Source organism: Pan troglodytes, chromosome 11 (genome assembly GCF_028858775.2).
Source record: "Pan troglodytes isolate AG18354 chromosome 11, NHGRI_mPanTro3-v2.0_pri, whole genome shotgun sequence".
Classification (NCBI taxonomy): Eukaryota; Metazoa; Chordata; class Mammalia; order Primates; family Hominidae; genus Pan; species Pan troglodytes.
Window position 1 is genome coordinate 9,732,932 of NC_072409.2, and position 23,526 is coordinate 9,756,457.

Here is a 23,526-nt window from a genome sequence, read left to right on the forward strand (position 1 = left end):
GAGCGCGGGGGAGGTGCGCGCGCGCTCCGGCGCTTTCAAAAGTTACCTGGCGGGTGGGGCTGGAGTTGAGGGAGTTACCAGCTGCGCGCGCGCCGGCCCCACCCTCAGCCTCTTCAGGCACCTGTTGGCTTGAGGGTCGACTCGGCCGCAGATGCCATCCAATAGGCAGCCTCCCTGACCCAGTCCGGCCCCGCCCAACGCCTAGATCCACCAGTCCCCGGGCGGCCGCGTTCCCCTCCCTCGGAGGGCCCGCCCCTCTGGGCGCTTCTTCCGGGTGGGGCCCCGGGCCGAGGCGATGGCGCCCTGGGCGCTCCTCAGCCCTGGGGTCCTGGTGCGGACCGGGCACACCGTGCTGACCTGGGGAATCACGCTGGTGCTCTTCCTGCACGATACCGGTGAGCCGGACCCCGAGCGACCCCGGACCCACCCGATCCCGCGTACTTCCCCAGACGTTCTGGTCTCACTGGGTCTCCCGCCTAATCCCTGGAGATCCTGGGATTGGCCCGATCTCCGCCAGCTCCTGAAGCCCTCTCCCCATCTATCATTCCAAGAGCCACCTGCTCTCTGCCTGATACCCCGTTGATCCCTAATTAATCCCAGCATCTTCCTGATCATTGCCAAATGCCCTGTCCATCCCAGGACCCAGCCGGTGCCCACCAGATCCAAGGACCGACTTGAGCCCCATGTCCCCTGATCCTGGGACCCACATGATCCTTCCCAGGAACTGACCCCAAATCTTCCTATCCATACGATTAGGAGGCTCAACTAGATGCAAAGATTGGCATTCTGCCCACACCCACACCCTCCACACCCCCATGGCCACTAGCTGCCCAAGTCCAGGCAAACCCTCAGGCCAGAGAACACCCCATGGGGTGCGGCCTGTCTCCCATCTTCCCACAGATTCACCCACCCACCCACCTCCATTTCCCTCATTCCTCTTAGTAGCCCCCTACCCAGCGCCTCACCTGCCACAGGCAGCCTCCCCCACTGTCCCCCACAGCAGACCCCAGCCCTCCTTCCATGGCAGTCCAGCCTCAGTTTCTGGACTGGGGCCCCTTCTGGCTTTCCTCCCAAGACAGACCTCCTCCACCACCTTCACCCTTTAGCCTAAAAACTTGCTCAGGTCTCCGTATCAGAAAACCCCCCTCAAAACCCACCCTTTCTTCTCTGCTCCCCCTTACAACCAAGGGACACGGGATTTGTCTACACTCTGCTGTCTGGTGGTCTCATGCCCCCTCACTCCTTGCCCTGCACCCTACCTCCCCAAAATCCTGTCACCTCCCTGGGCTGAAGCCTGCTGGACCCTTCCTTATGCCCCTCTGCAGCATCTGAGCCTGCCAGCTGCACCCTTCCCACTGTATCTCTCTCAGGCATTTCAGACCTAACCAGTCTCTCACCATTGCAGAGCCAGAGACGCTGGACCCCTCCTCCCTCTCTCCCACATCCAGTCAGGTCTGGCTCCCTTCACCCAGCAGCCCCCTGTCCATTCCTTCCTCCCTCACTTCCTGCCAGGCCTTTGTAGCGACTCTCTTCTTCCTCCTGGCCAGATGCTCTGCCCTCAGGCTTCCCCTGATCCATTTCTTTAGCAATGAGGTTTTCCAAAACAGATCTGGCTCTATAACCTTCCATGGTTCCCTCTGACCCTCCAGATAAAGTGCAGATGAACTGCTGGCCACACACAGCCACTCATGGAACCAACATCTCCAGGCCTTTGCTCAGCCAGGAACACACTTCCCCACCTCCAACTGCACCCCAACCCCACCCACTCCTGTTCTACCCGGCCCAGCCTCACTGTGCTCTCCGGCCTCTCCAGAGCTGCGGCAATGGGAGGAGCAGGGGGAGCTGCTCCTGCCCCTCACCTTCCTGCTCCTGGTGCTGGGCTCCCTGCTGCTCTACTTCGCTGTGTCACTCATGGACCCTGGCTACGTGAATGTGCAGCCCCAGCCTCAGGTAACCAGGGGCCCCTACTCTCACCAACAGGGACCTAACAACCAGCACCAGTCTCCATGCCAGGCTCTGTGCTGCAGGCTCTTGTGGGAGCAGTTCAGTGACTCCTCTTGCCACCCCTAGAGCCCCATCTACAGTAGTGAGGAAACTGCTGGGCCCCAGAGAAGGAAGAGACTTGCAAACATCACACAGCCGCCCTCAGTCCAGGGTGCTCCGCCACACCCCACACCTCCATTCTGCATGGGATGGGTCCCAAACTCCATACCCAGAGCTAAGCCGGCCCCTAGGGGAGCTGCCCGCCAATGCCATCTGTCTCCCAAGGGGACCCTGTCTTACACCCCACCCCTCATTCCAGGAGGAGCTCAAAGAGGAGCAAACAGCCATGGTTCCTCCAGCCATCCCTCTTCGGCGCTGCAGATACTGCCTGGTGCTGGTGAGTGATGCACGGACACCCGTGGGAGAGGTTGGGCCAAAGCTGAGACTCCTCGACCTCCTCCTGCCCCACTGCCTGGGCCTCACCCCTCCTCCAAGAAGGCCTTCCAGAATCAGGCCCTGATTCCTTCCCTCAGTGGTGGGCCCACAGCAGGGCTGGCACTGAGCCTCCACTCTCCTCCATGCCCACAGCAGCCCCTGAGGGCTCGGCACTGCCGTGAGTGCCGCCGTTGCGTCCGCCGCTACGACCACCACTGTCCCTGGATGGAGAACTGTGTGGGAGAGCGCAACCACCCACTCTTTGTGGTCTACCTGGCGCTGCAGCTGGTGGTGCTTCTGTGGGGCCTGTACCTGGCATGGTGGGTGCTGCTGCCCGGGTGTAGGGGGAGGGTGGGATGAATGCTCCCACAGGGGTGGACAGAGCCAGGACTCCCAGGGACCCGGCACGGGGAGGGAAGGGCTCCCCTGCCCTCCCCCAGCACCAGGCCCCTGTCCCCTGCACCGCAGGTCAGGCCTCCGGTTCTTCCAGCCCTGGGGTCTGTGGTTGCGGTCCAGCGGGCTCCTGTTCGCCACCTTCCTGCTGCTGTCCTTCTTCTCGTTGGTGGCCAGCCTGCTCCTCGCCTCGCACCTCTACCTGGTGGCCAGCAACACCACCACCTGGGAATTCATCTCCTCACACCGCATCGCCTATCTCCGCCAGCGCCCCAGCAACCCCTTCGACCGAGGCCTGACCCGCAACCTGGCCCACTTCTTCTGTGGATGGCCCTCAGGGTCCTGGGAGACGCTCTGGGCTGAGGAGGAGGAAGAGGGCAGCAGCCCAGCTGTTTAGGGTTGCTGGAGGCCGGGCTACCGTCTTGTGCCTGAAAACCACGGGGCCTGTTCCCAGCTGGGGTGAGCACTCAGAGGGCCTGGGGCCCTCACTCCTGCCCACGCCTCCCAGGCCCCAGAACGGAGCTTCAAGTCAGACAGATCCCTGCCTTGGTGGGCAGTTCTGCCTTCCAAGGAAGAAGGGGAAGAAAAGGACCTGTGGGCGGCTCAGGCCCAAGCAGACCCCGGGCTCCACCCCAGCCCCGCCCAGGCTGCTGCCAGTGCACACTTTTACAAATTTAATATAAAGCAAGTCCAGTCTTAAAAAGACAAACCATATCACTCCTTGCTGCGGCACCCTTTCTGGGCCAGGTCTCGCTGGGAGGTAGAGGAGGGCGAGCTGGAGGGGGAAGGGACACACTTTGCCCAGTGACACTGAGCAAAGCCCACAACAGTGGCCCCATGGCTGCCACCTTGAATCCCAAGGGCTCATAAGTACCCAGCAAGGCCTGGACCTCCAGGCAGGGCGCACGGGTGAACGAGCAGAGGCTCTAACAGTCTGTGGGGGAAGGGGACAGAGGTGCCAGGAGATGCCCTCAGGGTTCCAGGAATCGCTCTGACACAAAGTCGAAGTCCCGGAAGGCGGCCTGTTGGCGGGCAGTGAGGAGGCTGTGGGGTGCAGGTGGGGTCAGGGCAGGCGGCAGCCCTGTGAACTCGCCCTCAAAGTAGCGCAGGTCCGCAGGGCCACACAGGGTAGGCACGAAGGGGGGCTGGATGGTGCGGGCGAGCAGGGCTTGCCAGTTGGTGGTCTGAGGGCAAAGGAGAGGCGCCTGAGACGGCAGGAACAGCAGCTCCAGGAGTCACTCCATGCCACCTACCCTGCCAGGCACAGGGGACCACCGCCACCCCAGCCGCTCACCCTGAAGAATGGCTGGACCTTGATCTCCTCGGCATCCTGCTCACCTGCCCCGAGGCGCTTCTCCGGGCACTTCTGGAGGAGCTGGGCAGACAGGCGCTCACTTAGGGCATTCAGCCCCAGGCACTGCCATCATCCACAGGCCCCAAGCACGCTGGCCCAGAGCGCTCTAAGGATGGGTGGCAGGGGGTCTGCTGTCCCACGGCAGAGGGCACATGGGCCTTGAGCGGCCATCCAGCCCAGCCCCAGACCCTGCAGTGCTTACCTTCTGAATGAGCTCAAGCCCTTGCACCGACAGAAAGCCGGGGTAGGGGGCGTCCATGTTAACAATGCAGTCAAACACCTCTTCCTCTGTGTCCCCTGGGAACGGGCACTGTGGAGATGGGGGCTCAGCAGGATGCACAGGCCACCCCACCCCAACCCAGAGGCCCAGGAAACAGGCTCCAGCACTCACCTCACCCACCAGCATCTCGTAGAGCAGCACACCCAGCCCCCACCAGTCCACAGCCCGTGTGTATGCCTCCTGGGTCAGCACCTCGGGAGCCAGGAACTCCGGGGTGCCACAGAAGGTGCTAGTCCGGTCCCCGAAGCCGATCCCTGCAAACCAACAGGCACACCAATAGCTGCTTGGTGTGGCCTATTCACAATAACCTCAACAGCCAAGCCTTATGATGCCAGGGAGCTGAGCCTGTGCCAAGCCCTGCCCTGTACCCAAGGAAGTGGGAATGGTTATGACGCCATTTGACTGCATGCAGAGCCAAGCTCACAGGCTAAGGTCACAGAAGGCAGAACTCGGCTGGGTGCGGTGGCTCACACCTGTAATCCCAGCACTTTGGGAGGCCGAGGTGGGCAGATCATGAGGTCAGGAGTTCGAGACCAGCCTGGCCAACATGGTGAAACCCCGTCTCTACTAAAAATACAAAAAATAAGCTGGGTGTGGTGGCATGTGCCTGTAATCGCAGGTACTCGGGAGGCTGAGGCAGGAGAATCTCTTGAACCTCGGAGGCAGAGGTTGCAGTGAGCCGAGATTGCGCCATTGCACTCCAGCCTGGGCAACAGGGCAAGACTCCATCTCAAAAAAAAAAGAAGCCGGGCGCAGTGGCTCACGCCTGTAATCCCAGCACTTTGGGCGGCCCAGGTGAGTGGATCATGAGGTCAGGAGATCGAGACCATCCTCGCTAACACAGTGAAACCCCGTCTCTACTAAAAAAATACAAAAATTAGCCAGGTGTGGTGGCGCTCGCTTGTAGTCCCAGCTACTTGGGAGGCTGACGCAAGAGAATCGCTTGAACCCAGTAGGTGGAGGCTGCAGTGAGCCGAGACTGCACCACTGCATTGCATCCTGGGCGGCACAGCAAGACTCCGTCTCAAAAAAAAAAAAAAAAAAAAAACATAAGGCAGAACTCAGTCTCCTCTCCCATCCCTGACCACAGGCTCTCCCTTGGGCCAGGTGCAGGCTGGGGCTACGAGCCTCTAGGACTAGGAAGAAAGGGCCAGTGTGCCCAGCTGTCCCCTGGAATGAGGTCTGGGGTGGTGGAACCAGGGCATCCGCAGGTGAGGAGATTTCCTGGGACATGCCATGTGCCCATCATCCTATTGGCCAGGCTGGGTAAACAAGGCTGGAGATATGGATCCCAATGGGCGGCCCCCACCTTCCTTGCAGAGTCCAAAGTCTGCGATCTTCAGGAATCCCTGGGCATCCAGCAGAAGGTTGTCCAACTTCAGGTCCCTGAGGGCAAGGGTGCAGATCAAAGGCACTGAGCGGGGCTCAGACCCAGGGAACAATAACGGCCCCTGGAGCAGCCCAGGCAGGCGGAGGCAGCGTCTGTCCTTACCCACTCCACCCCCACCCCCACCCCTACCCCCGTGCATCCCTGGGACAAAAGTCACCTGTAAATGATCTTCTTCTCGTGTAAGAACTGCAGCCCCAGGACAACACAAGCCACGTAGAAGCTGCAGGGGTGGTTATGGGAGAACTCAGGCCCAAGACACACACCAGGGAGGCAGGGCAGGGAGGCACCAGGATGGCCATAGCGGGGGGATCCCGGATGTCCCGGCCAGAGTCAGAGATGAGTGAGACTGAGACAAGCATCATGCTGAGGGTGGGGGTGCTCCAACAGTCCCAAGGTCGCCCCAAGTTTGCATGCATTTCCAGCTCACCCTTCATGGGCCCTTAAATGGTGCCAGGGACCAAGTGTTGGTCCCTGCAGTGGATATTCATTATGCCTATTTTTTTTTTTTTTTTTTTGAGACGGAGTCTCGCTCTGTCACCCAGGCTGCAGTGCAGCGGTGCGATCTCGGCTCACTGCAACCTCCACCTCCCGGGTTCAAGCAATTCTCCTGCCTCAGCCTCCCAAGTAGCTGAGACTACAGGCATGCGCCACCACGCCCAGCTAATTTTTTTTTTTTTTTTTTTTTTTTTTAGTTTTTATAGAGATAGGGTTTCACCATGTTGGCCAGGATGGTCTTGATCTCTTGACCTCATGATCCACTCGCCTCAGCCTCCCAAAGTGTGGGGATTACAGGCATGAACCAACGTGCCCGGCCTTTTTTTTTTTTTTTTTTAGATGGAGTCTCGCTCTGTCGCCAGACCGAAGTGGTGGGATCTCGGCTCACTGCAACCTCCGCCTCCTGGGTTCAAGCGATTCTCCTGCCTCAGCCTCTCAAGTAGCTAGGATTACAGGCGTGTGCCACCATGCCTAGCTAATTTTTGTATTTTTAGTAGAGACAAGATTTTACCATGTTGGCCAGCTCACGAACTCCTGACCTCAGGTGATCCACCCGCCTCAGCCTCCAAAGTGCTGGGATTACAGGTGCCCGGCCAATCATGCCTATTTTTCAAATAAAGATCTGAGACTCACCAGGTGTGGTGGCTCACGCCTGTAATCTCAGCACTTTGGAAGGCCGAGGTGGGCGGATCACTTGAGGTCAGGAGTTAGAGACCAACCTGACCAACATGGAGAAACCTCGTCTCTACTAAAAATACAAAATTAGACAGGAGTGGTGGTGCATGCCTGTAATCCCAGCTACTCAGGAGGCTGAGGCAGGAGCATGGCTTGAACCAGGGAGGCGGAGGTTGTGGTGAGCCGAGATCATGCCATTGCACTCCAGCCTGGGCAATAAGAGCCAGACTCCGTCTCACAAAAAAAAAAAAAAGAAAAAAAAAAAAGAAACCTAATGCACAGCTTCATAAGCTGATACCCAGGATCACAAATGCTGTCAGTTGGTGCCAGGATGTAAACCAAGGCCTCTGACTCCTGCTCCTCTGCTGTTGGGCACTTGGAGAGAGCAGTATGTAGAGAGTGGGTGTAGGGAACCAGGCAAAGTTTGCTGGAAGAGGCAGGCAGGAGGGATGGAACCCACCGGGCCTGGGGCTCGGGGAAGACATCCTCGTGGATCTGCATCATGAGGTCGCCACCAGGCACAAACTCAGTCACAAAGCAGGCATGGCTGGAGGTCTGGAAGCAGGCAAGGAGGGAGAGCAGGAAAGGGTGCCCTGTGCGGCCCACAGCCTCCAGGATCCGCTTCTCGCAGTACAGGCTGCAGGAGAGAGCAAGAGTATTAGAGGGAAGGAAAACTTTCCCTGGGCTGTGCCCTGTGCCCTGCACAACACCCCTGGCTCACTGGGCCCTCAGCCAAAGTGCCAGGCAAGTAGACTGATGGTTTCTTTTCGTTTTTTTTGTTTTTTTTTTTGAGACACAGTCTTGCTCTGTCGCCTGGGCTGGAGTGCTGTGGTGTGATCTCAGCTCATTGCAACCTCCGCCTCCCAGGTTCAAGAGATTTTTGTGCCTCAGCCTCCCGAGTAGCTGGGATTATAGGAGTGCGTCACCACACCCAGCTAATTTTTGTATTTTTAGTAGACGCGGGGTTTCGCTGTGTTGCCCAGGCTTGTCTCGAACTCTTGGCCTCAAGTTATCCACCTGCTTCGGCCTTCCAGAATGCTGGGATTACAAGTGTGAGCCAGTGCGCCCAGCCTTTTTTTTTTTTTTTTTTTTGAGACAGGGTCTCACTTTCTTGCCCAGGCTGGAGTGATGTGGTGCGATCTCGGCTCACTGCAGCCTCCGCCACTGAGGTTCAAGTGATCCTCCCACCACAGCTTCACGAGTAGCTGGGTGTGCACCACCACGCCCAGCTAATTTTTGTATTTTTTGTAGAGGCGGGTTTCACCATGTTGTCCAGGCTGGCCTCCAACTCCTGGGCTCAAGCAATCCTCCCACCTTGGCCTCCTGAAGTGCTGGGATTACAGGCATGAGCCACCGTGCCCAGCCTCCCCCTTTTTTTTTCTTTAATTAGTTTTTTTAGATGAGGTCTCATTCTGTTGCCCAGGCTGGAGATCTCTGCTAACTACAACCTCTACCTCCTGGGCTTAAGCAATCCTCTCACCTCACCCTCCCAAGTAGCTGGGACTAAAGGCACATGCCACCATGTCTGGCTATTTTTTATAGATGGGGTTTCACCATGTGATTCAGATTGGTCATGAACTCCTGGACTCAAGTGATCCGCCTGCCTTGGCCTCCCAAAGTGCTGGGGTTACATGCATGAGTTACCACGCCTGGCCATAGAGTGATGGTTTCTATATGTCAGGGGCTCACAAGGAGCTCTGAACGTGCACAGCCACCAATGCCCCCATTTTACAGTAGAGCAAACTGACAGAGAGAAGAGGGGACCTGCCCAAGGAAACACAGTTAACAACTGCAGGTGGCAAAAGAGAATGCAGGCTGGCTGGCCCCACGGGGTCACCTCTCCAAAGCCCCAGGAACCTTCAACGGCCCTCTGGATGCCACAGCCCAGGCCAGCCATCCTGGGTGCCCTGCGGCACCCCCACACACCTCTCTATCTCGTCCCGGCTGAGCACCTCCTGCTTCTTCAGTGCTTTGATGGCGTAGTATTTCCCTGTCCCCTTGAACTGGACCAGGAGGACCTGGGGCCAGAGAGAGGTTGTGCTCCAGGTGGGCCAGACCAGGGAGCCTTTACCGCCCCCACAGATCAGGTCCTCCTGGCTCATGTGATGAGGCCCCCAATCCTGTCCCATACCACCCTCTTCAGCCCACTACCTTCCCAAAGTGTCCCCGGCCCAGCACAGCTAAGCAGCGGAAGTCCTGAAGCCGAGGGGGTTTCCTGCAAAGGAAGAGAGGGTATATGAAGTCCCCTAGGGCACTGGCTGGGTCCCTACCCAGAGCCACTCCAAGCCTCCCATGCCCAGTCCTGGGCTGTCTGGACCTATGGGCTCGAAAAAGCCCTGCAGTAAGGACTCCTAGAAGCCGGCATAGAGCTGGAGCTCAATAATGTGGGTTTAGCAAATCAGACCCCGAGAGCCAGTCAGCGCACCCGCCAGGGAGCCAGGGAGTAATGTATGAATGGATACACAAATGTTCAAGCAAGCAGACGAACGTCTCAAACATGAAGGTGCGCAGGATGGGGTACCTGGTGGGGGAGGCTGGTGGAGATGGCCCACGTCGAGTCCTAGGCTCCATATGGGGACGTTTGGTGCGCTGTGAGTATAGAGGAGCTCAGGGCAGGGCTGGGCTTCCTTCTCTCTTTCCCTTCAGGCCTGCCACCCCACAGCTGGGTGGCCCTGCCAGCCCCAGCCGGCCCTAGGAGCCACTAGTCCCTCCAGCCCCTCACCGGAGTCTCCTCGGATGTTGGCTCCTGGGGGAGGTAGAGGCGTGGGGGCTTGGGTGGGGGTGTCATCTCTTCACCCAAGGGGGTCTTCTTGGGCAGGAAATTACTGTAAGGAGAAAGTAGACACAGTGCCCAGCACAGGCAGATGCAAGAGCTGGCAGGATGGACACACCAACCCAAAGTGAGATGGACAGAGGGTTAGCGGGCTGAGCAATGCAGACAGACAGACAGATACCGACTGGATCTGGAGTCAGGAAGCCGCCACAGAGGAGCATGCAGTCTAGGGCAAGGGAGCTCCTCACCTGGGAGTGGCAGGGTCAGAGGCCTCTCGCAGTGTTGTTGGGGTCCGAGGGCATCCTTTAGGGGGGCTGATTGTGCTCGGGGAGCTGCAGGGGGGCAGCAGGTTCATGACGAGGCGCCCCCAGGCCGCCATGCCAAGGTTCATCTGCGAAGCCCTCAGGAAGTCCTGGCCTGGGAGAAAAGGGGGAGCTTAGTCCCGGGACCCCAGCCCTGCTCCCTCACACATAGCCCCCATTCCCTCCACACCTCTGCGTTTAGAGAAGATGCGTTCCTGCCTCTGCAGCCGGGGCCGCCTCTCAATGACAGGATCGCAGAAGGTCACCTGCAGGGGTAGGGGCAGGGTTGTGGACCAGTCACCTCCCATCTCATCTGCCATGGCACCTCCTCTGCCCCTGGGATTACAGCCCAAGCCCCCAGGGTCAACAGATGCAAGAGCCAGAAGGACCCAGAGAAACAGATTCAATGTCCTCATTGATACTAGTGGAGAAACAGAGGCCCAGGGAGGAGAGGCACTTTTCCAGGGTCACACCTGAGGCAGGGCAGTCAGGACAAGGACCCAGGCCTCCAGATGCAGCCCTGAGAGAGCGGCTAGGAGCCCTTATTCCTGGAGCCCTCCTCTCTGGTCGTCAGTCTCTGCACCTACACGCAGTGCATCGGTCTTGAAGGCCTTCCTGGCCCTGATGCCCCAGGGTCCCGCCAAGTCAGAGGGCGGAGGTGGTGAGCACCTGGGCAAAAAGCAGTCCCTGCGGTACCAGGCTGAGGGAAAGTTGGTGACAGGCATTGTCCAGGAAGTCCTCAAGTCTCAGGAAGGCCACGCCACATAGCTGCCGCCAGTCCCGCCAGTGTACCCCAATCTCCAGCTCACGGGCCTGTATTGGGGAGGCCAGGCTGAAGGGTGGGGTGCAGAACGAGCCCCAACCTGGGCAGCCTTCCACCCCGCAGCCCAAGGTCACCCCTGACCACACAAAGGCCAGCCTTACTCGCTCCAGTGGGATGACAAAGGTCTGGTCCCAGGACTGTTCGGCCACCTGCCCCCAGCCCGTCTGCCCCACAACACGGTTGTCCACCTTTAGCACAGCCAGCACCTCGCCTGCAGGGCCAGAGCCGGGACTCAGGGCAGGCCTGAAGCAGGGGTCTCCTGCTCCCCCTGAAGCTCCTTCCCTACTCACTGGCAAGCTCGCCTCGGCCACGCTGGTGCTTGGCCTTGGTCCGAAGCCAGCCCTCGGAGGGGCTGCTGGCCAGTGCGGCCGCTGGGGAGCGCCCAGGCACGGCTGTCAGCAACTGTTCACAGCCCAGCAGGCGGACCTGCAGTGTCCCTGTGGGGAGAGTGAGCGGGGGGCGTTGTCAGATGCCATCTTCCCACTGCTACCACCAAGGTGTCCTGGGACCCCAGGAAGGCCACCCTCTCCAGGAGGTGGCTGAACCCAGACCGTACCCACCTGAGGCCAGGGCAGTTACCTGAGGAACCTCACTCAGTGTGGTGGCCTAGAGTGCCTGGACAGGAGCCTGCTGACTGTCCTGCAGCTCCCAAGCACCACGAGCCCCCCAAAGGGTACCCTTGGACCCCGATGACACCCTAGGAGGCCTCCGACCTGGACACTCCCAGGTGAGGAGCCACGTTGTCCCAGACTGCACACTTCTCTGTGGCAGCCACCTCTTTCCAGGGCAGAGCAACTGGCTCTCCCCTCCACATGCTGGAGCGGCAGGGACATAGGCTCAGACCTCAGACCTCAGCCAGGCTGCACAGAGCCACAGCACATGACGAGATGCTGCCTAGAACTGGGGCCTAGAGAGCACTGTGGCAAGGATAAGAGCTTGGGACAGGGAGCAGGAAGCCTGGCTTCCTGTCCGGACCCACCTGCTCCCTGGGCCTCAGTTTCCCCATCTGAACAGTGGAGGTGAGTCCCAGCTCTGCCCCACCTCTCCCAATGGATATGAAACGTGTTTTGTCAACGGAGTAAGTTCATGTGTCACGTCACTAGAGGTTTGTCCCTCAAAGGGTAGAGAAAGCAGTGGGGATCTAGCAGCTTTTGAGGACACGAAGTAGGCCCAAGAGTATCATTTAGGGAGATTCTGGGCCTGGGGGTTACACACAGAGAGAACTTGTAAACAAAGGCAGGGGTCCAGGGTAGAAAGAGAAGCTTAGAAAGAACAGCTCGGCCGGGCGCAGTGGCTCATGCCTGTAATCCCAACACTTTGGGAGACCAAGGCAGGCAGATCACCTGAGGTCAGGAGTTCAAGCCTAGCCTGACCAACATGGCGAAACCCCATCCCAACTAAAAATACAAAAACCAGCCGGGCATGATGGTGGGCACCTGTAATCCCAGCTACTCGGAAGGCTGAGGCAGGAGAATCACTTGAACCCGGGAGGCAGAGGTTGCAGTGAGCCAATATTGTGCCATTGCACTCCAGCCTGGGCGACAGAGCAAGACTCCAGCTCAAAAAAAACAAACAAAACAAAAACTTGAGGCCGGGCGTGGTGGCTCACACCTGTAATCCCAGCACTTTGGTAGGCTGAGGCAGGTGGATCACCTGAGGTCGGGAGTTCGAGACCAGCCTGGCCAACATGGTGAAACTCTGTCTCTACTAAAAATACAAATATTAGCCGGGCATGGTGGTGGGCGCCTGTAATCCCAACTACTTGGGAGGCTGAGGCAGGAGAATCGCTTGAACCTGGGAGGCGGAGGTTGCAGTGAGTCAAGATTATGCCACTGCACTCCAGCCTGGGCGACAAAGCAAGACTCTGTCCCCCACCCCCCCCAAAAAAAAGGCCGGGCGTGGTGGCTCACACCTGTAATCCCAGCACTTTGGGAGGCCGAGGTGGGCAGATCACGAGGTCAGGAGATCGAGACCATGGTGAAACCTCGTCTCTAATAAAAATACAAAAAATTAGCCGGGCACAGTGGCGGGCGCCTGTAGTTAGTCCCAGCTACTCGAGAGGCTGAGGCAGAAGAATGGCATGAACCCGGGAGGCGGAGCTTGCAGTGAGCCGAAAGCACACCACTGCAATCCGGCCTGGGTGACAGAGCAAGACTCTGTCTCCAAACAAAAAAAAAAAGAGGTGGGGCGAGGTGGCTCACGCCTGTAATCCCAGCACTTTGGGAGGCCAAGGCGGGCAAATCACCTGAGGTCGGAAGTTCGAGACCAGCCTGACCAACATGGAGAAATCCCATCTCTACTGAAAATATAAAAATTCGCCAGGTGTGGTGGTACATGCCTGTAATCCCAGCTATTCAAGAGGCTGAGGCAGGAGAATCGCTTGAACCCGGGAGGCGGAGGTTGCGGTGAGCCGAGATTGCGCCACTGCACTCCAGTCTGGGCAATAAGATCGTGTCACTGCACTCCAGCCTGGGCAATAAGAGCAAAACTCCGTCTCAAAAAAAAAAAAGGACAACTCAAGTATCTGGGGTGTTTAGCCAGGGGACAGGATATGGGGTGGCCTTGAGTAGTTGAATTCTAGGCCTTTTAACAAGCTGTTTCTTCTGCGTTCCTCAACTTGTCTACTTGGCCATAAGTACTCCCGTGTAAGTCCTTCAAGGCCAAGACACCACCTCCTCTAGAAAACATTCCTTGGGCCGGGCATGGTTGGCTTACGCCTGTAATCCCAGCACTTTGGGAGGCCAAGGCAGATGGATCACCTGAGGTCAGGAGTTTGAGGCCAGCCTGGCCAACATGGCGAAACTCTGTCTCTACTAATAATACAAAAATTAGCCAGGCATGGTGGTGCAGGCCTGTAATCCCAGCTACTCGGGAAGCTGAGGCAGGAGAATTGCTTGAACCCAGGAGGCGGAGGTTGCAGTGAGCTGATATCGCACCACTGCACTCCAGTCTGGGCGACAGTGCGAGACTCCATCTCAAAAAAAAAAGAAAATATTCCTCGATTCCCCAAGGCCAGGTGAGAGGGCTCCATCCAGAGCCTGCATTTCCTCTTCTCAGCTCTGCTCACAATGGAATGGGGTCAGTCGGCCCTGTAGCAGTGCTCTGTGGAGACAGGCACTGGCCTTTCCAGCTCTCACTGTATCTCGGTGGGATACAGCTTCAAAGCCCATGCTCTCAGATTATTTGTTGATGATGATTTGGCTGCTGCTACAAGGAGACAGATCTCAGTGCAAGATAAGAAAATTAACTTTTTTGGCCGGGCGCGGTGGCTCACACCTGTCCCAGCACTTTGGGAGGCCTAGGCCGGCAGATCACAAGGTCAGGCGATCGAGACCATCCTGGCTAACACGGTGAAACCTTGTCTCTACTAAAAATACAAAAACAAAAAATTAGCCAGGTGTGGTGGCGGGCACCTGTAGTCCCAGCTACTCGGGAGGCTGAGACAGGAGAATGGCGTGAATCCAGGAAGAGGAGCTTGCAGTGAGCCGAGATCGCGCCACTGCACTCCAGCCTGGGTGACAGAGCTCAGAGTCTCACTCTGCTCGGAGTCTCACTCTGTTTGGAGTCTCACTCTGTCACCCAGGCTGGAGTGCAGTGGCACAATCTCAGCTCACTGCAAGCTCCGCCTCCCAGGTTCACGCCATTCTCCCACCTCAGCCTCCCGAGTAGCTGGGACTACAGGCGCCCGCCACCACACCCAGCTAATTTTTGCAAATTTTTTTTTTTTTGAGACAGAGTTTTGCTCTTGTTGCCCAGGCTGGATTCCAATGGTGCCATCTTGGCTCACTGCAACCTCCACCTCCCGGGTTCAAGCAATTCTCCTGCTTTAGCCTCCTGAGTAGCTGGGATTATAGGCATGCACCACCAGGCCCGGCTAATTTTGTATTTTTTAGTAGACACGCGGTTTCTCCATTTTGGTCAGGCTGCTCTCGAACTCCCGACCTCAGGTGATCCACCCACCTCGGCCTCCCAAAGTGCTGAGATTACAGGCATGAGCTGCCGTGCCCAGCCTAATTTTTTTTTTTTTTTTGAGACGGGCTCTCTGTTGCCCAGGCTGGAGTGCAGTGGCGCGATCATGGCTCATTGTACCCTCAACCTCCCTCGGCTCAAGCAATCCTCCCACCTCAGCCTCCCAAGTAGCTGAGACTACAGGTACGTACCATCATACCTGGCTAATTTTTGTATTTTTTTTTGAGACAGAGTCTCGCTGTGGCCCAGGCTGGAGTGCAGTGGTGCGATCTCGGCTCACTGTAGGCTCCGCCCCCCAGGGTTCACGCCATTCTCCTGCCTCAGCCTCCCGAGTAGCTGGGACTACAGGCGCCTGCCACCTCGCCCGGTTAATTTTTTGTATTTTTAGTGGAGACAGGGTTTCACCGTGTTAGCCAGGATGGTCTTGATCTCCTGACCTCGTGATCCGCCTGCCTCGGCCTCCCAAAGTGCTGGGATTACAGGCGTGAGCCACCGCACCCGGCAATTTTTGTGTTTTTTGTAGAGATGGAGTTTTGTCATGTTGCCCAGGCTGGTTTCAAACTCCTGGACTCAAGTGATCCACATGCCTCACCCTCCTAAAGTGCTAGGATTATAAACATGAGCCACTGCGCCAGACCAGAAAACTCTTTCTTTTTTTTTTTTTCTTGAAAGAGTTTTGCTGTGTCACCACGCTGGAGTGCAACGGTGCGATCTTGGCTTACTGCAACCTCTGCCTCCCAGGTTCAAGCAATTCTCTTGCCACAGCCTCCCCAGTAGATGGGATTACAGGCATGCGCCACCACGCCCGGCTAATTTTTTTTGTTTCTAAAGATGAGGTTTCACTATGTTGCCCAGGCTCGTCTAGAAATCCTGGGCTCAAGTGATTCGTCCACCTCAGCCTCCCAAAGTGCTGGAATTACAGGCTTGAGCCACTGTGCCCAGCCAAGAAAACTTTCTTTTTTTCTTTTTTTTTTGAGACTGGGTCTCAAAAAAACTCCTGAGCTCAAGCAATCCTCCCACCTCAGCCTCTCAAAGTGCCAGGATTATAGGTGTGAGCCACTGCACCCAGCAATTTTAGTTTAATTTTATTATTTTTTTTCCAAGGAAATTATTATTATTATTTTTTGAGATGGAGTCTTGCCCTGTTACCTAGGCTGAAGTGCAGCGGCGCAATCTCAGCTCACTGCAACCTCACCTCCTGGGTTCAAGCAATTCTCCCGCCTTAGCCTCCCGAGTGGCTGGGACTACAGGCATGTGCCACCACATCCAGCTACTTTTTTGTATTTTTAGTAGAGACAGGATTTCACCATGTTGGCCAGGTTGGTCTTGAACTCCTGACCTCAGGTGATCCGCCCACCTCAGTCTTCCAAAGTGCTGGGATTACAGGCGTGAGCCACCATGCCTGGCCCAAGAAAACCTTTTTTTTTTTTTTGAGACGGCGTCTTGCCCTGTCGCCCAGGGTGGAGTGCAGTGGCGTGATCTCGGCTCACTGCAACCTCCGCCTCCGGGGTTCAAGCAATTCTCTGCCTCAGCTTCCTGAGCAACCAGGATTACAGGCACCCGCCACCGCGCCCGGCTAATTTTTGTATTTGTAGTAGAGACAGGGTTTCACCATCTTGGCCAGGCTGGTCTTGGAACTCCTGACCTCATGATCCACCCACCTCAGCCTCCCAAAGTGCTGGAATTACCAGCGTGAGCCACCACGCCCAGCCTAGAAAACTTTCTAACAGTCCAAGCTGCCCAGTGCTGGGTATCAAGCTTTACAGGGCTGCGAGCTTCCTAACACCAGTGCTTTAAGCATTATTCTGGTTATTTATGTAAATACAAGCTACGCTGTCCAAGTGCTGACTGTGCTAGGCACTGTGCTTAGCACATCACGTGCAACACAGCAACCCTATGAGGTAGGTGCTATATCATCCACATTTTACAGATGGATAAACTGAGGTTTGAAGAAGGAATGTCAGTTTCCCAAGGTCACGCTGCTAGTGGGTGCTGGGGCAGGACTGGAACTCTTGAACTCTTCATCAGAGTTGTTTGTGCTTCCGGTCTCCCCCCAAAAAGAAGGAGAGCTTTGAAGGGGGAGGAACTTCTGGCTACCTGTTAGGGCGGTGGGCTTCACGGGTGTCCCTGAAGGCTGGGGGTATCCAGGCACTGCAGTCCGCAACTCTCGGGTCACTCTGCTGCGCAAAGGGTGGGCAGGAGGCAGTTGCTCCAGCAGCTGCTCCAAGGCCAGGCGCAGAAGGTCCAGTTTCTGGGAGGACTCCTGTAGCTGGGCCTGGGCCTGCAGAGGGGACAACGTAGAGCCAGGTTCGTGGGGTATATGGCAGGGGGCAGCAGCCCAGGTCACCCGGAGCCACCTTCCCCATGAAGTCTCAACAGAGAAGTCCTGCTTTTACACGGCCACCCTCCCTTCACACCCCTGCTGAGGGTGGTATGGGAACAAGCCAGCCTTAGGAGAGGGCCAGGGCTGGGGCCTGACCTCAGCCAGTGCCTTGCGGTCCTGTGTTCTCCGGCTACTAAGCAGTTTCACCACGTTCTTGGCGCCCTCAGCCACAGCTGCCTCAACGTGCAGTCGATGCTGTAGCTCCTCCGCCAGCAGCTCAGGCCCTGTGGGAAGGACGGCGGCTCTCAGGCCCTGCTCTTCACTGCTCCACACCCCCTGTGTCTCAAGGCCTCACCTGGCTCCGGGGACCCACTGGCCTCCAGGCTGCTGATCTTCATCCGCAGCAGGGCCACCTTCAGCTGGCTGTCCCGCAGCATCTGCTGGGCAGCTGCCAGGAGCTTCCTCTCCTATGGAGCCGTAGCACAGGCCCATCAGACCAGGCCTGGGCCACAGCTTCCCCCATCAGACCAGGAACTGGAGCCGGGTCTCCCCCATCAAAACAGGGTTAAAGTGAAACCTCTAGGCCAAACACTAAAGTCAAGCCTCCCTTGTTGGACTAGTTGGTGGGTCAGGGGAGCCTTTTCCATCTGACCAACAAGGGCTGGGGTCAAATTTCCTCTTTCATATCACGGCTGGGGTCATGCCTCTCCCATCAGATCAGGGCTGGGGCTAACTCTCCCCCATCAGATCAGGGCTGTGGTCATGCCTCCCCCATCAGAGCAGGGTTGATGCTTCCCCCATCAGATCAGGGCAGGGGCTAAGCTAAGCCTCCCCCATTAGATCAGGGCAGGGGCTAAGCTAAGCCTCCCCCATTAGATCAGGGCAGGGGCTAAGCTAAGCCTCTCCCATCAGATCAGGGCTGGGGCTAAGCCTCCCCCATTAGATCAGGGCAGGGGCTAAGCTAAGCCTCTCCCATCAGATCAGGGCTGGGGCTAAGCCTCCCCCATTAGATCAGGGCAGGGGCTAAGCTAAGCCTCCCCCATCAGATCAGGGCAGGGGCTAAGCTAAGCCTCCCCCATTAGATCAAGGCTAAGGTCCTGCCTCCGTCATCATATCAGGGCCACAGCCAAGTCTTCTTGTCAGACAAGGACTGAGGCCCAGTTCTGGACATCTTGCTGGGAGTTGGGACTGGGGCTGGGCTAGGATCCCATTAGACCAGGGCAAGGCCTTCTCTGTCACACTAGAGACTACAGCCATGCCTTCCTCACCCAGCTGGGGTTTGGGGCTGTATTTTCCCCATCAGGCGGCAGGCTGGGATGGTGTCTCCTTATGAGCCCAATGGCTGAGGTGCATTTCCCTGTCAGACCAGGGGCCAGGGTGCTCCTGCCATCAGACTGTGGGGCCTTACCTTGGGGGTGCCACTGGCGCACGTGTGGGTCATGTTCTCAGCCCCCTGCTTCACCTTCAGCTCCACATGCAGCTGCCTCCGGAGAGCCTCTAGGTGCCGAGCCCTGAGCTGCTCTGCCCACGGCCGGGGTCCTGAGGCCACAGGCTCTGTGCACGGGGGTATCGAGCACAGGAGTCCCTCACCCAGAGCCGAGACCCCCACTGTGGCCTTTCCTCCTTCCCCTACTGATCTATAGGCAGGAAATGAGGTGGTCTCGCCACAGTGGCCAGGGCCAAGGCCAGGGGCCAGATGGGCCTAGAGCCTTCTGTCCTGAGGGGGTCTCAGCTCCTCACTCACCAGCTGGGCCAGGCCCAGGGCCGGGCAGCAGGATTCGGGCGTGCAGCTCCCGCAGCTCGCCATGCAGCTGCTCCAGGCGGCGGTTGGAGGACCGCAGCAGCTGCTGCACATGGCCCAAGTGGCGGCGGTCTGTGGCCACGCGCCGCAGGTTCTCCACCCCCTCCTTGATCTTCAGCTCTTTCTGGATGGCCCGGCGGATCACCTCCTTCTCATCCTCTGGGGGCCACTGGCTCGGCCCAGGCTGCAGTGCCGGTGGAAAGCAGAGGGTGGAGAACAGCCATGGGGTGCAGCGGCCACCAGCAGCCTTTGCTCACTGCAGATGGAGGCGGAGGAAGGGACGGCACCCAGGACTGACTCGCACAGGGTTTGGGAAGCCTCTCTCCCCTTAGAGCTCAGGCCTGAGCCAGATGGAAACTCCGAGGCCACTCATCTAGTCCAGGCTCCTGTCCTCCGCCCGTTAGAGAAGGATGGGGCGGGGGGGACAGTTCACACGGTAAACGGGTGCCAGGTTCTATTCTAAGTGCTTTGCATATATTACCACATCACTCCCCCCAGCCACCCCACCCGGTAGCGGTGGTCATTACCCCCATTTTCTTTTTTCTTTTTCTTTTTTTTTTTTTGAGACAGTTTTGCTCTTGTTGCCCAGGCTGGAGTGACATGGCACGATCTCGGTTCACCACAACCTCTGCCTCCCGGGTTCAAGCGATTCTCCTGCCCCAGCCTCCTGAGTAGCTGGGATTACGGGCACACGCCACTAAGCCCGGCTAATTTTGTATTTTTAGTAGGGACGGGGTTTCTCCATGTTGGTCAGGCTGGTCTTGAATCCTGACCTCAGGTGATCCACCTGCCTTGGCCTCCCAAAGTGCTGGGATTACAGGTGTGAGCCAACACACCTGGACTATTACCCCTATTTTCTAGTGAGGAAACTGAGGCCCAGAGAGGTGAAGTAACTTGCCCACAGTCAAGACACAGAGGAGGGGCCACCATCTCTCGGGCCCCAGCTGTCCCTGGCAGCCCTGGGTAATCAGGCTGCTCTCTCTACATCTGGGACCCAAAGTAGAGTCCAGGAGCCACAAAAGCTACGCCGAATAGGGGTTCACATGAAGCCACATGAGAAGGCAGCCAGGGGCCTGGGAGCCAGGGCTTGTTCCCCTGATGTCCCAATGCCACAGGTAGCAAAGCAGAGGCACAGAGAGGAACTGGGGAGGTCTCCGGGTGCCCACTCCCTGCTCGGCTCCCGGGAGGAAGTAGAAGGTGATGTCCCAATGCCACAGGTAGCAAAGCAGAGGCACAGAGAGGAACTGGGGAGGTCTCCGGGTGCCCACTCCCTGCTCGGCTCCCGGGAGGAAGTAGAAGGCTGTCTCACGGCTTCACCCAGGTTGGAGCCAGGAACAGGAACACCTCCTTTCCAGCCGCCAGCATTTCAAACCAACCGGTGCCAAAGGTGACCTCAGGCCGGGTAACCCACGATGCCCCGCAACACGGGCTGTTGCAGGGACCCCATCTTACCTCTCTGTGTTCCATCTTCTCCTGAGCCCAGTGGAAGGGGCCGCAACCCCAGACTCAGGGACCCCCCCGCCCCAGACCTCAGCGGGGCCTGCTGGCCCAGCTGTCAGAGGGCAAGGGCGAGGCTCAGGAAATCCTCTGACCGCCCTAGGCCACAGGGCCAGAGCCAAAGACCGGAGCAAACAAAGGTCCCATGGAGCTGGGGGCCCGGCCACCGGGGTCCTGAGTCACCCAGCTGCCGCTGCAGGGCGGAGCCCCGCAGGAAATCGGAAAATGTGTACAAGCTACGTCTGGAACAGGCGGAGGGACCTCCAGAGGAAGGGGGTGGGAGGGGGCAGACCGAGCCCCAGCCCTGAAGGCGGCCTAAACGACTGGCTTGGGCGCTCAAGGAGTCTACACGCATCCCCCAACACCCCCATGGTCCCGTCTGCCCTGGGTTGGGACTCCAACATGGACACACACACCACCTCCTTTCCGCTCTTTGCGGGGACCCACTCCTGTCCGCAAATGCCCCCCTCCCAACCACTCGCTCCGGGACAGGACACCACCTCTCCCTCCTCAGGAGCAGATAGACATGGCCTCGGTCCTCCGGGCCCACGCACACCTACTGCCAGCTCTGGCAGGAAACCCAGCCCCCTCCGCATTCTAGAACCCGCTATGTACCCAAAGGTTCCCGCCCTGGGGCGGGGGAGGCCGCTCCCCTCTCATCCACGCTCCCCTCGTGCCTCCTGTGCTCCGGGAAGGACTCCTGCCACTGCCAAGCGCGCACAGACTGCGCCCCGCGCTGCGCGCACATTCTAATCCCCCCAGGCCCCTGGGCCCGCCTTTCTATCCCGGCTAATTCCCGTCGGCCTTGGAGCCCCACCGAGGAGAACCGACTTAAGGACACTCTGCGGACCACCCTGGTGGCGCACACTGCGGACTCAGCCGTCCTCGCTCACGGGCTGGTTGGGGTTCAGTCTCCGGGTCAGCCGGGGACTGATTTGGAGACTCTGCAAGGTCCAGGAACCACCGAACCCGGAGATCAGGTCTGCTCTGCGAGGGCGTCGCGGGGCCGGGGCCAGGGCAGGGGCAGGGAAGGGGCGCGGGTGAGGGGAGGATCGGGGGAAGCGGCCGCGGTTCGGGGCTCCGGGGCGATGACTGAGGCTTTCTCGCACCCCCCGGGCCCGCGCGCCCCTCCCACGCCGTTCACCTGCCGCGGCGCCCCCTCCTCCATGGCGCCGCTCCGGCCGCTTGGGGCCCTCCTCTCAGCTACTCCGGTCCCGGAAGCCGCAGACCCTCCGCCAGGACTTTCAAACTTGAAACTTCCCGGGAAGCGGCGCCGGAGACGCGGGATCGGGCGCCCCCTCCCGAGACCCGCTGGCCCGCGGGACCAGCGCCGCCTCCCGTCCGCGCCGATCCAGCGCCCGGGACCCCACGCCCGAGGTCCCGCGTCCCAGCGCCTTCCTCGGATCCAAAATTCCGCGGGATTCTGGGCCCAGCACCCGGGCTTCGGCGCCTGCGGTTCCCGCTGGGCGTGACCGCGCCGCACCCCCGGTTTGGACGCTCAGGAGGCACATCGCCCGCGCCCAGGTCCTCTGGCCTTCCCCGCCGCGCGCCCGCAGGAGCCGGCCAGTTAGGGACAGGGATGGGGGAAACAGCGCCCCCTGAAGGTTGCCGGGTCGCCCAGCCGGGTGCAGCCGGTGGAGCTGGCCGCCTCCTCTTAACTTTGAGCCCCTCTACAACCTGGCTCCCGCCTCTAACGCGCTGGGCCTCCTCGACCAAGCCCCTCAAGTCTCTCTTTGTCTCGCACGTTGTTGGTGTAATGTGGGCTAATCCAAAATTGTCTCTCTCCTCGGAGTGGTTGGCCCAGACTAGATATTAGTCACTACAAGAATGTATACTAGGCCAGGCGCGGTGGCTCACGCCTGTAATCCCAGCAGTTTGGGAGGCAGAGGTGGACGGATCACGAGGTCAGGAGTTCGAGACCAGCCTGGCCAACATGGTGAAACCCCGTCTCTACTAAAAATACAAAAATTAGCCGGTCGTGGTGGCGGGCGCCTGTAATCCCAGCTACTCAGGAGGCTGAGGTGGGAGAATCACTTGTACCCGGTAGGCGGAGGTTGCAGTGGGCCGAGATCCTGCCACTGCCCTCCAGCCTGGGTGACAGAGCGAGACTCCATCTCAAAAAAAAAAAAAAAAAAGAACGTATACTTGTGGAAAAGTAAATCCTCACCCAAAATTATGATAAATTACAAATTACAGATGAATGAACCAGACCTCTCTCCGGCCCATCTCTTACTCAGACTGAGCTTGCTGGTTCAGCCCGTGCCACTTTTTAGGGCTTTACCCTAAAAAGCCCATCCATCCACACGGGAGAAAAGCCATTTACACCTGGTGAAATAGCCGCCACTATTTCAGCCCAAGGGAGGTGTGCTGGTCACTGCCTAGTCTATGGCGGGCCATTCAGCCCGTCCTGACATCCTGCGTTTACAGGAGGTTGTGTCAGGACTTCGTGGAGGAGCGTCCTCCAGGAGGTGAGAAGGTGATGAAGGGTCAAATACCGACAGTGACTTGGAACAGACAGGCTCTGGTGCTCTTACTGAAGGAAGCCACATGTTGTGCTTTGCACTAATCACTTCCTTCATAATGGACTGGAAAAAAGTGAAATTGGTGAGCCATGGACAACACTGGGTTGTCCTGCTATGGGAAATCACCCAAGTGGCATTGACATATAAGCAAAGGCAACTTGGCTGTGTGAAACATGCCCAGATTTCATAATCAGAGGCGAAATGTGACATTTACACATTAGAGTTGTTGAGGTCTAGACATTAGCACAAGCACCTGGCACATAGTAGGTTCTTTGACATGGGGGTTGGCTGGGCATGGTGGCTCATGCCTGTAATCCCAGCACTTTGGGAGGCCGAGGAGGGCAGATCACTTAAGGTCAGGAGTTCAAGACCAGCCTGGCCAACATGGTGAAATCCCGTCTCTGCTAAAAAAAAATTAAAAAGGCAGCTGGGCGCGGTGGCTCACGCCTGTAATCCTAGCACTTTGGGAGGCCGAGGCAGGCAGATCACAAGGTCAGGAGTTCAAGACCAG

At 58.1% G+C, this 23,526-nt stretch overlaps 2 protein-coding genes across 7 annotated transcripts; one reads left to right on the forward strand and one right to left on the reverse strand.

The window, feature by feature from the left end:
- Positions 1 to 51: 51 nt before the first annotated feature.
- ZDHHC12 (zinc finger DHHC-type palmitoyltransferase 12) lies at positions 52 to 3,520 on the forward strand. Of its 3 annotated transcripts, none has more exons than XM_520297.8 (5): positions 52 to 395; positions 1,814 to 1,950; positions 2,303 to 2,380; positions 2,572 to 2,738; positions 2,887 to 3,520. In XM_520297.8, the coding sequence occupies exons 1-5, from the start codon at positions 296 to 298 to the stop codon at positions 3,206 to 3,208; spliced, it is 804 nt and encodes a 267-aa protein (XP_520297.4). In that variant the 5' UTR covers positions 52 to 295; the 3' UTR covers positions 3,209 to 3,520. The 3 variants fall into 3 exon arrangements, with proteins under 3 accessions (XP_520297.4, XP_009455706.3, XP_016817296.2); XM_009457431.4 differs by having other exon boundaries at positions 62 to 395; positions 2,909 to 3,520; XM_016961807.3 differs by having other exon boundaries at positions 62 to 395; positions 2,859 to 3,483.
- PKN3 (protein kinase N3) lies at positions 3,473 to 22,090 on the reverse strand. 4 transcript variants are annotated; one of them, XM_001159776.8, is made up of 22 exons: positions 21,638 to 22,090; positions 18,940 to 19,180; positions 18,604 to 18,749; positions 17,551 to 17,662; positions 17,352 to 17,479; positions 16,970 to 17,153; positions 11,194 to 11,340; positions 11,005 to 11,114; positions 10,750 to 10,893; positions 10,271 to 10,346; positions 10,027 to 10,195; positions 9,728 to 9,830; positions 9,527 to 9,594; positions 9,157 to 9,220; positions 8,932 to 9,023; positions 7,466 to 7,642; positions 5,993 to 6,055; positions 5,755 to 5,831; positions 4,557 to 4,699; positions 4,368 to 4,475; positions 4,106 to 4,186; positions 3,473 to 3,995 (listed from the first exon to the last, which is right to left on the reverse strand). In XM_001159776.8, exons 1-22 carry the CDS (start codon positions 21,659 to 21,661, stop codon positions 3,783 to 3,785), a joined length of 2,670 nt encoding a protein of 889 aa, XP_001159776.3. In that variant the 5' UTR covers positions 21,662 to 22,090; the 3' UTR covers positions 3,473 to 3,782. The 4 variants fall into 4 exon arrangements, with proteins under 4 accessions (XP_001159776.3, XP_063644287.1, XP_016817291.1 ...); XM_063788217.1 differs by having other exon boundaries at positions 18,940 to 19,382; positions 21,638 to 22,068; XM_016961802.4 differs by lacking the exon at positions 21,638 to 22,090 and adding an exon at positions 20,449 to 21,051.
- Positions 22,091 to 23,526: the final 1,436 nt, after the last annotated feature.